General features: G+C 32.8%; 2 protein-coding genes across 4 annotated transcripts; one reads left to right on the top strand and one right to left on the bottom strand.

Moving 5' to 3' along the window:
- Positions 1–628: 628 nt before the first annotated feature.
- On the top strand, positions 629–11,130 carry LOC105152560 (uncharacterized). Of its 2 annotated transcripts, XR_015546035.1 has the most exons (5): positions 629–3,430; positions 3,700–4,019; positions 4,110–4,495; positions 4,572–9,885; positions 10,420–11,130. XR_015546035.1 is itself a non-coding variant. In XM_011066918.2 (4 exons), the coding sequence occupies exons 2-4, from the start codon at positions 3,711–3,713 to the stop codon at positions 5,320–5,322; spliced, it is 1,446 nt and encodes a 481-aa protein (XP_011065220.1). In that variant the 5' UTR covers positions 629–3,430; positions 3,700–3,710; the 3' UTR covers positions 5,323–11,130. The 2 variants fall into 2 exon arrangements, 1 of the variants encoding a protein (XP_011065220.1); XM_011066918.2 differs by having other exon boundaries at positions 4,572–11,130.
- A 678-nt stretch (positions 11,131–11,808) lies between these two features.
- LOC105152558 (uncharacterized) lies at positions 11,809–17,198 on the bottom strand. Of its 2 annotated transcripts, none has more exons than XM_011066917.2 (4): positions 16,703–17,198; positions 15,099–16,494; positions 14,214–14,554; positions 11,809–13,823 (listed from the first exon to the last, which is right to left on the bottom strand). In XM_011066917.2, exons 2-4 carry the CDS (start codon positions 15,917–15,919, stop codon positions 13,261–13,263), a joined length of 1,725 nt encoding a protein of 574 aa, XP_011065219.1. In that variant the 5' UTR covers positions 15,920–16,494; positions 16,703–17,198; the 3' UTR covers positions 11,809–13,260. The 2 variants fall into 2 exon arrangements, with proteins under 2 accessions (XP_011065219.1, XP_087265194.1); XM_087409068.1 differs by having other exon boundaries at positions 15,099–16,874; positions 16,952–17,198.
- Positions 17,199–17,204: the final 6 nt, after the last annotated feature.

The following is a 17,204-nucleotide window of genomic DNA, read 5'->3' as shown; positions in this document are numbered from 1 at the left end:
CCGCTTGGAGCCGACGCTCTGCGTCGTACCCTCGTCACCCCTCGTCGCCCACACACCCCTGAAGGATTTGAAGCCAGGTTGACGACGACGACGACGACGACGACGACGACGACGAGGGGCGAGTACCGACGACGTCATTAGCGCGCGGACGTAAAACTTCCTCTTTTTTCCTTTTAATATTTATTACCCCCTGTTCCTACAATGACGATGATACAATTATCGCTTGGTGACGTCAGTCTATCAATGATTTTAAACAAAGATTGGTTCATTATTATTAGTTTCTCATCGATACACACACGAGACGATGTATCGGAAAAGGGCAAAGGGCATCCAAATGTCGGAGCATACGGAGACCAATACGCATCTTTCCGTCTTTACAATTTTTTTCACTTGGAACACGCGTTGTACGCAACTGCCCCAAAATTTTCCGCCCGCGATATAGCTATTATTTTTAATTATTTATATAATTTAATTTAATTGCTGTATTAATTATGATTTATTTGTAATCATGAAAAATATTTTATTATCATATATTAATTAGTATTTAAAACCTGAAGATTACGTTAAGAGACTCTGCCATCTCATTGAGAATATATAGAATACATAGAATCAAATTGTGTACATATACGGAAAGTATTTTATGTGCAACAATGCGGTCTTCTTTCGTTTTGTAGAGAATATATCGAGTTTGTTGTTCTGTTCCAAAACAGAAAGAAGCGTAGTCACATTCTATAAAACACGAGACACGTCTCAATGAAGCGCATGCCCGAATCGAACTATCGGAACAGGAATCTTTTGATATATTTTTCTTGATATAAATCTCTCTCTCTCTCCATAAAAATAAAACTGCATTAAAATCAAGTAAACCTTTCACATGTTTTCGCAGGTGCTAAGAATGCAAAAAAAGAGAGTTCGAGAAATAAATGCGAAAGTAGTGCTCAAACAGCTTAATCTTTAAATTCATTATATAGTCAATTTTTACTATTACGCACGCTGAATCTATAAATGACCCATCTTTTGCATTTACGAAATTTATAAAGTGATAAATTCTTGTTGCAATATTAATCCTAATTTAAACTGCAAAATATCTCACAAAACACACACACACACAAATTATTATAGTATTTATTATAAATATATGAATTTAATATATAAAATCTTTGGTATTCAATCTAATAAGTTTTAAACGAAAGAATGTATTACATATAATAATTTCTATCGTTTATAATTTTTATCCAAAAGAAAATGCCATCTTGTTAAAAATGCATCTTACATATATATATATATATATACGAATTCTCAAAATAGCAATTTTGATAACGATGTTCAGAGATATCGATCGCGAGCAAACGCAAATATAATCTAGAACTCGCGTACGAAGAGGCAACGATTCTTTCCGAAAGATGGAACATTGTGATTGTAGGAAAATCGATTTGTAACATTATTCCAGTCTCTCTCTCTCTCTCTCTCTCTCTCTCAAACATATACCATGTATGCATACACACAACTGAGTAGAGGGTGCTATATAAAGTTTCGTAATATCTATGGAATCCTCTTTACCTGAAATAGCAACGAGTTGAAGAGTATAGTGTGTATACGTATATTTGTCTATAGATAGATCAAAAATTTGCACACGTAGCTCATGTAAAGTTAATTGATACGTTACAATTCTACGATCTTATACTAAAAGTTTCATTGACAAAATAAATATAGAGTATTAATTCTCTATATTTAATATTGGAGCACAATAAAAATAATTATAAAGTTGAATGATGGAACTTTTTAAATGTAATTTTTATTAAAATTTTAATGCAGATACTATACGCTACAATAATTATTACAATAACAAAGTAGAAACAATTAATATTATTGCCATTTTTATATGCAAATGTTAATAATTTTTATTCTCACTAATCAATATTAATCAAATTAAGTATAATATAGTCCGGGAGACACCCCAGAGAACATGCATGTCGGAAAGACATCCAAAAGACGTCTTTAAGACATCTTTCAAACTATGTACATTTTCGAAAGATATTAATTTAGTCTTCATTTGTTATCGCTTGAAACATCCATTATAATTCGTTATTTATTTAACGATCAAGGAAACACGATCAAGGAAACGCAAATATGGCGTGGATTTCTTCATCTCCCATGGTTTTAAAATTGATGACGTGTGATTAAAGTTGTAAAAGAATTTTTTCAATATGTTATTTCCTAACGTTTGTTTCTATTATTTGTAACTATTATTAAGTAATAATAGTTTACGTCAAAAAAAAAACCGGAAGATAGGTGCCATACTGTTTCTGTGAGTGAAAGGGTTGCCAAACTAACAATAAGCTATAATATAAAGTGGTAATGGTCTTTAATCTCACGCAATGTCTTAAGATGCTAATACGACTCTCTGATTAGTTCATAACACTCAAGCAATGTAGCTCAAGACCATCCTGACCATCTCGAATCTTGAGCAACGTCTACATATATGGATTCCGTCCATATAGTGTCATTATCTCCCGGACCGATATACCTTCTGATCAATGTAGACTTCGCAATAAAATATTTACTAACGATAATACAGAAGTACTGTATTATCGATAATCGGTAAATAAGAGCATATGCTATTACCACGTTTTTGTGGTTTTTTTTGCCATTACTATTACTATTATTAGTGAGTTAGACAAGGATGAACAGTCAATTTTGATTATCCGTCATTATTTAACCCACGTAATAATATCAAAGAGGACCACAAAAAAATGTGGATATTAATCTTCGAGATTTGGTACACGCATAATGTCCTACTCTCAGATTTTTCTCTGCTATTATTCTTAACAATAGTAGCTGTGTGTTCCAAATTGATATGTTCATTGGTAGTGATGAAACTATATAATGTACGTATATAAAATGTATATAAAATGTATAAAATGTATGACATAAACCGTAAATTTTTAGTGTCAATTGGTAGTGAATTTTAGAACATAGCCAGTATCAATTGTCAACGAGTTATCATAGGAGCTTATCATAGGAACGGAGTGTTCCGGTAAATTCTACTTTCGTAGAATTTAATCTGAGGGCGTATTAATCATTCTCGCGTATCTCGCCCTGACAATCACCCCTCTGAAAGTTCTCTTCCTCCCTCCCCCCCTCCTCCGCCCCCGCTCCTTAAAGCTTATCAAATATTTGTAATTTGTAATTGAAACGTGCCTACGTTTGGTTTGTTGCATCGATGATGAATTTGGCGCTATCCTTGTCAGTCCTGTCGTACATCCTGTACAATCGCACTTGAATCGCGCGTATTATGTTGAAGTGGCCAAAAGTGGCCAGAGGTGGCATAGCCGCGCTGCGCCAATGTGCAAGAATATGATGTTAGTGACGGGATAATCAGCGACGATCAGAAGACAGCTTTTATGTCGTTCTGGCTATGTCGTATTTGGTGTGTATCTTTCATATATAACACAATAGCTCATTGATAAAACGTACTAACTTGCTTTTCATTCTTTACGTTTTACTACTTTACAAGTAGTTTTACTCTTTATTTACCTGCTGTGTGTATCTTGAATAATCAGGACTACTATAAGATAAAGAAGGAAGATTTGCAAGTGTTTATTCCCTTGTTATACGTAATGTTCTTTTTCTTGGTGTAAATGCAAAGTGATGATTGATTTATAAATTTTGCAAATTGTATATTATGTTTTTATTTAGATAAATGAAGGATGGGTTGTGTCAATAGCAGAGCAGACATTAACGATCTGCATCCCAACATTTTTCAAGTAATGAACGTAGACGATGATGGTAATTTTGTTTCCCTTGGACGTTTGGAAGTAACCGAAGTAGACATTATATTGTATCAACATGGCAAACAGCATAAATGGCCGTTGCGCTGTTTACGACGGTATGGATATGACCTGGAAGGACTCTTCAGTTTTGAGTCAGGCAGACGCTGTTCTACAGGTCCTGGTATATATGCCTTTAAGTGTCGGAGAGCTGAAGAACTGTTTAATCTTGTACAGACAAAAATTCAGGTTTATATCAGTATATACTATTCCTAATATTAATATTTAAATATATGATGTGATACGTAATATTAAAAGAAAACACTTTCTTATTAACAGGTACGGAATAACAGTGGAGATGATACACTGTCCAGGGACCTTCCAATCCCGTCGCATTCTGCATCAGTAGCAAGTGTGACAATGCAAAGTGTGGAACCTAATTATTTGGACCCAATATCATCTAGAGGTCACAATCGTATAAATTCTAGATTTCCTCATAGCCAACAGAACGGTATTAGAAGATTAAACAGTGTTGGAAGTAGTAGTGGCCCAATATCGCCCCAAGGAACTTTGGGATCACCATCATCACCCCCTATGCTGCCACCACCGCCACCGATTTCTCAACCTCATCCGTCCTCTCTTTATGTCAATGAGGAAGTCTTGTCGTCCCTTCCCATTGAAATGGAGCGCAACAATAATAAAAGCCTTGGAAGGGCAGTACAAAGGTAGCATTATTTGTTTAATCAATAGTATAAAATACATAGGATATGACCACACACGAGTTTCTCGGTATTGTTACAGGTCACCACAAAATGCTTCTACGATCAATAATGCGATATCCATCAGTGGACCTGTGGAAACGGAATTATTACCCATTCAGTGTAATACAGAAATATCCAGTTATGACGCAACGTCACCATTATCACCGACTATGGTACCCTACATGAACATAGACATCTGTAGCGAATCCAACCCAATTTCGCCAACGCACAGTACTTGCGAGACGAATCAGCTCAAAGAAGAGAGTAATGACATAGATGGATTTGGACATTTATATATGAATATAAATCCTGAACAAGATCACACAGAGAACATTGCCATTAGAGTGCGTCCGCCTCCATTGCCCGTCTTACAATCGGACATGGAAGAAGGCTCTAGGCATTGCTATGCTAATCTAGAGGCAAGCGAAATCGAAAGTCTGAGGAAGAGATTCTCTGGCACTTCAATAGCTGAGAGATCGCCCTTGGCACCCTCCACGCCGACGGGATGTCCGATCAGGGAAGTAAATTATGCAGTTTTAGATCTGGAAGATAAGAAAGACACACCCGCCGGCGCATCTGACATTGTGATAAACATTGCTCCCTCTCCCCCCGAATCTCCAAACAAGTCGCAAAAAGGCTATGCCACGATAGATTTCAACAAAACAGCTGCGCTGTCGCACTCTGTTAATCCCAATCTCGTAAATGATAACGAAGGCTGCAGAAAAACTCGTCATAATTCAACGATAAACGACCTGGTAACTCCGTGTAGGCACAATTCAGTAAGTGAATAAATAAATGAGTAGCATATTTTATATAGATTATATCGTATAACGACGTTCGTGTAACGACTGTCTATCGTGTTCTTCGCTGTAAAAAAAAAAAGACAAAAAGTTGGGAATGACCGATTTAGTTTTGTCATAAGCTTCTGGAACTCATTCACAAGTCGTTTGATTACGCGTTAAACATTCAAAATTTCTTAGTACATTGGAAACTACATAGTAGTTGATATCATGAGATATTCTGGTATATGAATTTATACAAATTTTCAGTGCATTTTATCAGAGCAACAGTATTCATACGTAGTCTTTTTTCCAAATCGGAATAAGACAGCATAGAAAAAAATGTTTTTATATGAGAAACATATATATATATATATATATATATATATATATATATATATATATAATATATATATATATATAAATAGGTAAGTTCTTAGTACTTTCATGCAGACAGATTTTTTACATTTAGCATTTTACAAAGTAACATGGAGGAATTGGAAACTATAAAGTGCCCTAATCTTTTTCTCTCTGTAAATATATATCATAGAAATTAATGTGGCTCAAGAGTGATCACACAAATATACAAAGTATGATATAATGTATAAAAGTATGATATAAGTTATCGCTGATAGTAATCACTTAAAATAAGATTGTGGCTGGCATATTTATTTAGTTTGATATATGTGACATGAATAATTAATGCTGATGATAATAATAATAATAATAATAATAATAATAATAATAATAATAATAGTGTTAAAACAGCTGATGCTGAATTTATCAGCTCCAAAGATCGCGCGCGCGATCACACACACACACACACACACACACACACACATACATACACACACACATTTTGTGTATGTGTGAGAGAGAGAAAGCGTTCATACATATAATATTATTTATTTATTAAATTTTGTCGATATTTTAAATATATTATTAATTCAAATTGAAGATAATTCAATTTATAATTCTTAAGCCAGAAATGAAATTATAATACATCCAAGATGTAAACAATTATAAATTTTTTTATGGATAAGTTCATGCAAATGTTAAGTTGAATGTTTATAGTTGTTATTAAAAAATTGGATTTATACCAAATATATCACATATTTATGTTATTAACAATCTAAAAAAAACGTAGATATAATTGCATATATACAACATGCATAAATACAACTGCATTGGTATGCAAAATATGTTGACAGATATGTAGAAAAAATATTGCAAATATATTAAATTACATTGTTTTCTATGTAATTTACATTTCAGTTTTCGTTAACAAAAATTCAATTTGACTTGCTATTCGTGATAATGGCATAGATTGTAATTTGGCATAGATTGTAAAGCCATATAAATAACAAGTTGTGTTAGAAGCCGAATTTTTTTATAAAATGGCTGGAATACTTGTATCATATATCTCTTTAGAAATGTTACATTTTAAATCGCAATTTGTATATTTTTTTTCGTAGGAGTTTCTTAAGTATAAGGCTGATATTACATTTGTCGTACTACAAATTTTTCAAGCATGTTAGTTGGCTATAAAACAAAAAGATCCGAGAACTTCTTTATTCTCTGAACCGAAATTGACAGGCTCGAAAAACTTGTCATACGATATAAAACGGATGAATGTAATATTAGTCTAAAGAATTGTTTATTTGTAGGATAACCGAAAATGCCAAATGTTACACAGACTTATTATTATATAATTAATTTTATGTGTAAATATATGCCTGTTTTCCTTTTGCTATTTTCTGTTTGCATGGCATGAAAATATGGCTATTGGCATGTATACATTTCTGATAATATTTCTGAATTTTTTATTATCATAGTTTTCGATTTGAAAATCATTTGATAGGAAAGCGCCTTCTATCGAAAAGAAAAACAGAAAATCTTGATATTGGAAAAGAAATATAATTCAATTCAAACATTAAAAAAATGGCAATTTTAATAACATTTAGTATTGATAATCGTGGAATGAAAGCAGTATAGTTAAAGATTTTAAAGTGATATTTAGATTAAAGACATATATTAAAATAAAAATGTTGGAAAATATTCGTTATCTATATTAACGTATTCACTGCCATATATGTATAAATATTTAGCAAGGTAAACCAGATGTTATATTTTGAAGTTGCAGTCCTTATGTTATAAATAGTTAATCGATTAGAAAAAGAAAATATACCAAATAATTAAAATTTATGTGATAATCACCACGATGTATAATTTAAATAATTTGATGGCATTAGTTTGAATGTCCCATTTATTATTTATTTTATTAATATCATTTTTGATTATACAGATTTTCAATATTAATGCTTTTTTTTTTTAAGAAATACGCATGAACATTTTCGAAAAACTGAATTAATTGATAATATAATAGTATTTAATAATTTTGAATAAAATCTAACAATAAGATATAAAAGGCTAATAAGAGTAAAAAAAAACTTAATAAAACTCCATTAATCGTTGCATAATTAGATAATTAGTTAAAACTATCATCCAATTATGCAACGAAACAGTCACTTTCTTAATTTTTGAATAATGTATTATACTGCGCCGGGAAATAAAATTTTTTGTACACTTGAAGAGAGTACTAAATATAAGGTCGAAACATGTATGTAATTGTATTCTAGCATTTTAACTTTTGTACTTTCTACAGTTTGATTTATTATTTCTATCTTTAATTATACTTATCTTAAATGATTAATGGAGTTTTATTAAATTTTTTTTACTCTTATTAGCCTTTTATATTTCGTTGGATTTTAAACGATTAAGAGTCCTGTTACTTCACTCTGAAGTTTTTTATTCAGATTTGAATAATTCATAAATAGATGTGACAAAGAAAATGACTTCTTTCATTGTATAGTTTTAAATATCTTTTAATGCAACAAATAATAAAGCTATTTCAGATAATAATCTGTATCATTTTTCCGCGATAAATTTATGAATAAGAATACTTTCTGCGCTCTAAAAAAATATTGTATAATCATAAAAAGAGATGATAGACATTGGTAGTGAATAAGTTAATATGAAACCTTCCTGACTAATATGTAATAATTTTTTTATGACAAAATAGATAAATTTTTCTTAAATAAAGAAATCTCAATGGATTGTTAACAGTAATCTTGGTTATAGTATGAAAAAATTGGTTTAATTCTTCGAATATCTCTCTCTCTCTCTCTCTCTCTCTCTCTGACATGTATTATATATACTAAAATATTATTTAATTATTTAATTTTTCATTTTTTAAATAGCAAAAAGAATTCAGGCCTACAGACTTTTATTAGAAAATATTAGAGAAATGAACAAAAATCTTTCTTATCTAATAAGAAGGAATAATAAAGGACTATTTTCAATTTATTTGTAACGAATATAATACTCATATTATTTATAGAAATAATTATTATTCATATAAAAAAGAATGACATTATTTAAGTAACCTTATCTAGATAAAAAAATCATTTAAACGATCAAGTAAATTAGATATTATTTGAATAGCGAACAAAAATTATATAATATGATGTTCAGCTCTGATATATTGCATAATGTTATGCATATTATATGTGAAAGATTCTATATAATATCTACCAGCTTTACAATTAAAAAAAACCAATGCAAGAAATATATACTGAATAACAATGTGCAATGCTTGGCATAGATAAAAATTTTTATATTCTATGTATCATTACATATCGAATGTGCAAAAGTTTTATTTAAAAAAATCTTGTTTTTTAAATTGATAAAAATATATTAATTTCATTCGTGCTCACGTCTTTAGCTTATGTTTTATAAATATATATTATAATATTGTCTATAATTTGGTCTATAATTTTAACAGAATTACCAGCGTTTAAGTATGTTAAATTAAATACTGTGAATGCGTACGTTTAAGAATATATATTTATCCAAAGAATATATTTTTAAGATTAAACCGTTAAAAATATTTTAATTAGATTAAGGATAAAATGTATAATCGAGCTTTTTATTATAATATCTCTATAGCCACACACACCGTTTTGATAATGTTATCCATAACTTTTTCTTGTGCCAGAATTATTTCATTATAATTGGGGGAGAGATAATTTGATAAGATTAAGATTTTTTTAAATTTAGAAACAATTTAATTAAAGATTGTAATGAAAGAGAGAGAAAGAGAGAATACGTGCGCGCACGCGTATGTGTGTGTGTGTGTGTGTGTGTGTGTGGGTGTGGGTGGGGTTATCGAAAGAAATGAACGTGTTTAATCGAGCATTTCTGTAGAACATATTTTACGAATACAAGTAGAATGTGTCAAAAAGACGCGTAAAATCTGTTTTATAACGATGTTCAGAGCTTAAAGATATAGTTTAGGCTTTTTTGTGCTATATACATATTCTTAAAATGAATACGACCGACAACAGCGATAGTGTCATCACGTCAATCTTCAATATGCAATATAGCAGCCTGTATTATAACTACATACATCGAATTGAATTCCTATTAATACGTGTGTGTACGTAAGTTTGAATGCATGTATAGACATATGTATCACATATGCCATCATATATACGTATGTACCTTAACTACAGGGTGGGCCATCTATTGGTACGTTTTTGAATTTCGTCGTATGGCAACACCGAACGAGCTACAGACCCGAAATTTTGACAGTTTATTAGTCATACCGTCCGCGGCACGAAACAACATGTTTTCTCTTGAAGAGCGTTTTGAAATTTTAAAAACTTATTTTCAAAGTCAGTGCTGTGTCGCCGAAACTGTACGAATTTTGAAAAGAAATATGGGTCGTGATAGAGCACCCACCGAAGGAGCTATACGCAAATTGGTGAGGAAAGTTCGTGAGAAAGGGATGTTAGTGGATGACATTATATTATGACTGTTTTGAGTGAAATTGGCGCCGAGGTAGTCCAAAATGTCATTAATAATTGGGGTGACCGAATGGCATACTGTAAGGCCAGTAGAGGGAGCCACATGAACGAAATCGTTTTTCATTCTTGACGCGGATACTTTTAGCTTCACAACAAAAAAAAAATTAATAAAAAATATCAATGTATGCTCATTTGATCGCATTTTTAAAAACGTACCAATAGATGGCCCACCCTGTACAAGTAATAATATCATAAGAGCTTCTTATCAATAGGCCATCACAAAAGTTGAAAACGTGTCTCAGCGCTCGTGCAACAGTGATTTCATATATGCCTATCATTTCTTAATTTTTTTTAAATTTGACAAATCCATAATAAATATAACTATTTGTTATATGAAATGCATTTAATGTAATCTCTTAAATGTTATTGTTAATCAAATTAACATTTTATGCGATCGGCCCCGATCCATGTTAGCAAATGTTTCCATCAATTTTTGTGTACATACAACTGCTATAATTTAAAATAAAATCTACATCAATTGCGTCTATTAAAATTTCACGGTTGTGAGACATGTTTTATAATAGATCCATAATGAAATTATCGAAAGGAATCTATAATTTGTACGTTTGTTTCTATTTTATTCTAGTGCGTGTAATAAAAGAAGTCTATATATGAAATGGGGAAGACATTTATTTTTATACAGTGTCTTCTTGATGTTTAAATCAGCACAAAATATAATGAATTACATTATGTACATTATACGATCATTGTATAATATTTATTTCATAATTCTAACACAGCCTTTCAGATGTCATGTGATATTATACTTTGAAAAAAATATTTTTAAATCCATTTATACTTAGCTGTACATACAAATATGCTCCGTTTTACTCATTTCCGCTTCATATCAGATATTATGTGGATTTATAAAATATACACTATGTTATAAAAATCGTATTGTTTCATTTATTAAATCCTATTCAAATAATGATGATAACAATTAAATGTAACTAAATCTTATTAATATACTAATAAAAGATGGCAAGATTACGCACGATGACAACAATAATGAAAACAAAACGATAATAACGGCATTAACTTTTATTTGTAAAATATATGTAGTTATGTATATATATATATATATATATATATATATATATATATATATATACATACACACACACACACACACATGATGGATACTAAATACGCTAAAAGATTTTAAGGGGTAATTTGTCACACAAATTTAAGACTAAAACTTCATGTAACGATTTGTTCGAAACGGCTTAATTTCAAAGGTACAAAGCTGTTATTTTTAAAATATCAAAGTTGACAAAATTTCGTTTTTTCCAAAAATGTCAAAAACTGTTCGAGTCATTTTGATGTAACTTGGTATATGTTTAATGAAAATGAAAACTTATGTTTTAGGGGATTATACTTTTTTTTTATTCAATCAGGGATGGGCCAAAAAATAAACAAGACCTCCCCTCTTTTACGAAAAAAAAACTGGTATGTCATTAATTTTTTTAGTTTGAAATTTTTTTATGATAAATGGAATAAATCCGTAGAAAAAAAAGCTATCTTTAACATTTTCAATAGAATAAGTCATTTGCGAGAAAAAAAATTAGAATTCGTAAATAACAAAGTTATTTTATTTGATCAAATACAATAAAATGAAAAGCAAAAAATTAAACTCTTTGGTACACCACTCCTGTTCAGAATGTTCAACATCTTAGAAATCATAGAGGCTCAGTACAAAATTATTCGAAATACGCCTGTGGAATCTTTTGGTAGGTGCGTCAATCGATGCAAAGAAGAGCGAATGTTTGCACTATGACATAAGGCTACATTCGATATTTACTTTAGAATTTAATTTTTTACTTTTCATTTAAGTGCACTTTGATCCACAATGAGATTTATAGCAACGATTGTATATTATGATTGTACATATGTAGTGTCCCATTTTAAAGGATCCACTCAAGTATCTCGGAAGTCATTGGAGATTGTTCTTATTTTTATTTTCATTTTTGCACTAAAAATTTATTTTTACATAAAAATGAAAATAAGAGGTATAACCTCCAATGGTCCAATCTTGATCTTGACAAATGTTATTCAGCTCATCACATGATGCTCGATCTCATACAGTCATGCCTGCTCTGATGTATGCTAGAATTCGTTCATGCTTGGAGCGCTGCATGCTGCATATACATGATTTTTGTATTTATTATATATATATATATATATGGATTATTTATCATAGTTCATTTTCTTGCATGCACCAATCAAAAGAAACAATTGCTAATTTCATAGTTATTTGTCAAATGTCAGACTGTATACATCAAAGGATGCGTTCCGAATTACGCATGAAGCGCATGTACCGTTTTATTCTTTTTTATTATTTGGTGAACAAGAATGGATGATGCACTATGCACTTCATGCGTAACTCGGAAACGCAAAAGCAAGCATAGCAGGACTGCGTTCAGAATAGTCGTCCGCAAGGATGCACCTAGATATCGTTTCATCCTTGTTGTTCGCGAATGTTAAATAAGGATAAAAGAACATCTGGGTGCACCATGCATGCATAATTTCTCATTCAAGAAATCGAGCATCGTGTGATTCCATCTTAATGTTAATGTCGACTACGTATTGTAACTTTCAAGCCTTAACTCGAAAAGTACTTAATGAAACAATAGTTTATTACAGTAGCTGAAAAGCTCTTGAGATAAGCTATAAGAATTAAGAATATGTAAAGAAAAACTGGGGATCTCATTAAAAAAATTCAAAGTGACCTTGCCTTGACCTTGACAACACCACCCAAGATTAAACCAATCGTACCATCTTATGTGTCTCTCTCGAAGTCAAAAAAGTTTTGTCTGAAACATTTTTCAATTTAACGCACTGTTTCTGACATATTTGAGTAGATCTTTAAATCTTGGATAGATACCCTATATAATTTCTGCATGTATCAAATTTGTATTGTAACATTGAGCAACAAGCGTGATAATTGCACTTTATCCGTAGTAATATTTAGCCATCTTTAACAAATTGCCGGATGTCAGTAGGAAAAATGTCAACAGACAAATCAGGCGGCAAGTTGTCGACGTCTGGTCAATTCGTGATCGATTAAGAGCGAGATGTCGGGATGACGACGCAGAATGGTCGCACAATAATGCATGGTTTGGGTGGGATCGGCACCAGCCTTCAACAGTATCTTGACGGCGTTAGCGAATCCACTCTCGGCGGCAACTTGCAACGCCGTCAGACCATCAATGTTGACCTTCTCCAATTGTGCTAAGGGTGAGGTGACCAACAATGATACCGTCTGATGAAATCCTCTTGCTGATGCGAGGTGCAATGGAGTATTCCCGCCGGCGTCCTGCGTGCCAGGATCCTCACCATGCTCAAGTAGCTTCGTCACCATATCGACATGATTTTTTCGCGACGCTATATGCAACGGGGTTTCACCGTATCGCGACGCGATGCCTGTTGGCGTGTGTTGTATCAATAATGTCGCTGTGTTTAACGCACCGCACTCCAAACTCTCGTGCAAAGCGGTCTCTCCGCGATCATTCTTCAACGCAGTATCCGCGCCAGCGGCTAGAAGCGTACCAATCAACGACTCGATATCGGTCCTGTGATTGTTATCTGTAAGATAATATGCCATTAAAATTTTGCGCATTCTTTTCTTCGTTTCTTCGGATCGTGGAACGAGTGAGAATAATCATCTGTTATTCGAAAAAGTCACGCACGTCATTGTTTGTATGTATGGAAAAGAAATTTTTGTTTGGACAAAAAATTGTATAAAAGTACACAGAGCTAAAAAGATTTGATTGTTGAATATAAAAAATGGCATAAACTTAAAAAGTTTTTCATTGACAAAAATATCAAACATCTAACTATCTTCAATTGTAAGTTAAAGGTTTTTTAAAATTAAAAGATTCCCCCTCCTCTCCCCCCTCCAAAGAAATAAATAATAAATTCGTTCGATCTTAATGAAGGGATATTAGTATACAGAGACGATCATTATGATTGTACCAAAGATAGTTGATGATGCTAAAATGTGCAAGGCACTTCGACCTTGATGATCCTTAGCGTTAACGGGTCCTGCTTTCGCCAATAATTCTAGCGTCTTCAGAGCCGCATCGAAATTATGACGAAGGGATTTCAGCGACGTGTGAGCCAATTGACGAGACAGCACGTGCAATGCAGTCGATCCACTGCCGGCCTCTTTGACGCCTGGCGGACAGTTGTATTTCAAGAGGTCCTCTACGAATTTCAACACGTTACCTGGTCCGCCATTCAGAATTACTCTGTGAAGTGCCGTCTCACCCCGCGGTGAACGCACAGCTGGATCGCATCCATTTGCTAGTAGCGCACTGTAATCCGGCAACAAAAAAATATAATTTTTTATCATTAAATTTTTAATATGAATACGAAATACAATACGTACGATGTTACAAAAATAAAAATAGCTATGCTGCTATACATAAGTTATTTTTAACTTTTACATCAATTTATCAAAAAGAATTTTCATAGCTATGCAGAAATTGTTCCATGTTGCGCTTAAACGGAGATAATCTTTTTGTTTAACATTACGAAAATATTTTCTATTAATAATTTATCGATAAATTTTAAATAATAAATATGAATAATTATTCTCAAAAATTTTATATGTTTTCGATATAAATTTCTATATACATAACGAATAACATAATGCCTTAAAGATAATCAATGAATTTACTATTTAAAAAATTAAATATTTTTAATGTTATATTTTTACGTTAACTCGTAGACTGATTGCCAGAAAGCTCCAAGTTGATATAATTTGCAGAAAGGAGAAGGTAAAGCTTACGTAAAGCAATGCGATCTTATATCTAAAATCTAAACGATTGCGTTCTAAAACGATTCTAAAAAATCTACCTCAACACAGGAAGGCAATGATTCGTTGCTGCCATCAATAAGGGTGGATCGCCCGATACGTTCCAATCCGGTTCGTCCAGATTTTGCACGCAACCGTTGGCGATCAACATCGAGACGCGCTTGGCGTTTCCCGATCGTACCGCATCATAAAATGAGTCACTATCCTGTCGGCTGATAATTTCCCTTTCAAATTCATCTTGTTTCTCATCCGCATGTGTGTTCAGGCAAATTTCTACCACATTCTCGCAACAAACTTGCACAGCGTCTTCCATCGCGGAATCTCGGAATTTCTCCTCAGAGTGAACACTACTGTCACGTTGTTCCTGCACTTGGATCTTCAGTATGCTTCGACTTGGAGCTTCATTATGCTGGTCCTTGTCCTGCTCTCTTCTTACACTGCACGTGGATGCGCTTTCCGATGCGATATAATCCGCCAATAAAATCAATTTCTTTTCCATATGCCTCTCATTATCTTCAAAGGACAATTCCCCGTTTTTAGATCTATTCATTTGTGAAATATCATTTACCAAATTTACAGAGACGCTGACGCTTTCTTCGTCCTTATTTTCTTTTTCTTTCTCAAACATTCCCAGATCCCCGTCGAATGATTCACCCGCAGACAGAACGCTGACTTCTACAGAAGAAAAAAGCGTGGATTCTTCGAAAGACGAGTCACCTGTTGCGAGACTTGCTCGAGACGACGACGACGTCTCCTCCATATCAGAGGCAGCATCCGGGTTGAAAAATACTCGCGCAGTATCGTGCGGACTTGTTGCCTTCTGCTTCTCGCGTTCTGTCGTCGTTTCGTACGCGGAAGTCATTGCGCCCGCACACTTAATTGGCCCTGATTATTTGTTTCACGCAATTGGCTCAACTCTCTCAACACGGAACGATACGCGTGTAATTGGTCTGTGTACTGCGTAATACTGTGAAATTTCGTTTTCGCTACTTGGTGACGAATTATGCCAGTAATATTGTACAATAAAACCCGCGCTATAATAAAAAGAAACGCAACGGGAGGTCAATGAAACTTGGTGTATTACACCGAACGATCGAGCAGAACTCGAAGCAAACAAGAATCGCCGGCGTTTTACGATGCTTTACTAAAAACGTGCCTTTACCGGTTGCCTATACCGGCTTCTCCCCTTTTTCTTTCTCTCTCCTCTCTCCTCTTCGTCTTCAGCTCCCTCCACTCCTCCATTCCACTGCCATTCTGTCTGTGTGTCGTGTAGCAGTACGTTAGTCTTCATTCGTTGCCTATGGTTGTCCACCCCACTTCACTAGCCTGCGTGCTTCTTATAATCCTTCTCCTCAGACGAGCCATGGGTGCCGAACCATTGGAATTTAAAGCGATCATGATGATGAACGGTCATGGAATTTATTTGAACTTTTGTAACTATAAAAGTTACATTTTTCAAAATTAGAAAAGTATTATATATATACACACATATATATACACACACACACATACACACACACACACATACATTAATATATATATATGTATATATTAATAAAAATAATATAATTTTTTTATTATATTCTACAATTAATAATCTAATAATAAGCAATTACGATCAAGTAATTACGATGAAAATGCTTACGTAATAAAGTAAAAATCGTTCACTTTGTGTGTGTCAAACTCTTCTCTCTTTCATTTTAATTTTAAACAGTATTCACACAGTATATTTTAAATAATACTATGCATAATAATATTTTCTCTCTTTCCATGAGTGACAAAGTTAACGAAATTCGACAAAACGAATTTTACTCAACCTAGAAATAAAGAAGAGACATAATAATATTTCAAACTACTCTAAAAAATTGAATTATTTCAGTGTTACTTTACTTACAGTTATACAGTTGTTAGTACAATTTCTCTGCACAACTTGAAAATGTCTGCAAATCAGATCACACCATTTGCTACGCCTATTAAGTCGCTGCTTTATTGCCGTTGGGTACTGATAATGCAAAAAAATTTCAAGAGAGAGGAAAACTCGGCGACGTCGCAAGAAAGAGATCAGGATACGCAGATGTTTATATGAACGGGAAGAAGAAAAGGAACTTTTACGCTATATATGTATATATATATATAACGTACATATA

The sequence above is a fragment of the Acromyrmex echinatior genome, chromosome 8 (assembly GCF_024713525.1).
Source record: "Acromyrmex echinatior isolate Ae372 chromosome 8, ASM2471352v2, whole genome shotgun sequence".
NCBI classification, from domain to species: domain Eukaryota; kingdom Metazoa; phylum Arthropoda; class Insecta; order Hymenoptera; family Formicidae; genus Acromyrmex; species Acromyrmex echinatior.
This window is presented reverse-complemented; position numbering and strand designations above follow the sequence as displayed.

Coding starts and splice junctions, on each gene's coding strand:
- LOC105152558 (XM_011066917.2), bottom strand. CDS start 15,919: ATGACTTCCGCGTACGAAACGACGACAGAACGCGAGAAGCAGAAGGCA. Junction 14,555..15,098: donor CATTGCCTTCCTGTGTTGAG/GTAGATTTTTTA, acceptor GCCGGATTACAG/TGCGCTACTAGCAAATGGAT. Junction 13,824..14,213: donor AGCATCATCAACTATCTTTG/GTACAATCATAA, acceptor ATTATCTTACAG/ATAACAATCACAGGACCGAT.
- LOC105152560 (XM_011066918.2), top strand. CDS start 3,711: ATGGGTTGTGTCAATAGCAGAGCAGACATTAACGATCTGCATCCCAAC. Junction 4,020..4,109: donor TTGTACAGACAAAAATTCAG/GTTTATATCAGT, acceptor TCTTATTAACAG/GTACGGAATAACAGTGGAGA. Junction 4,496..4,571: donor CTTGGAAGGGCAGTACAAAG/GTAGCATTATTT, acceptor GTATTGTTACAG/GTCACCACAAAATGCTTCTA.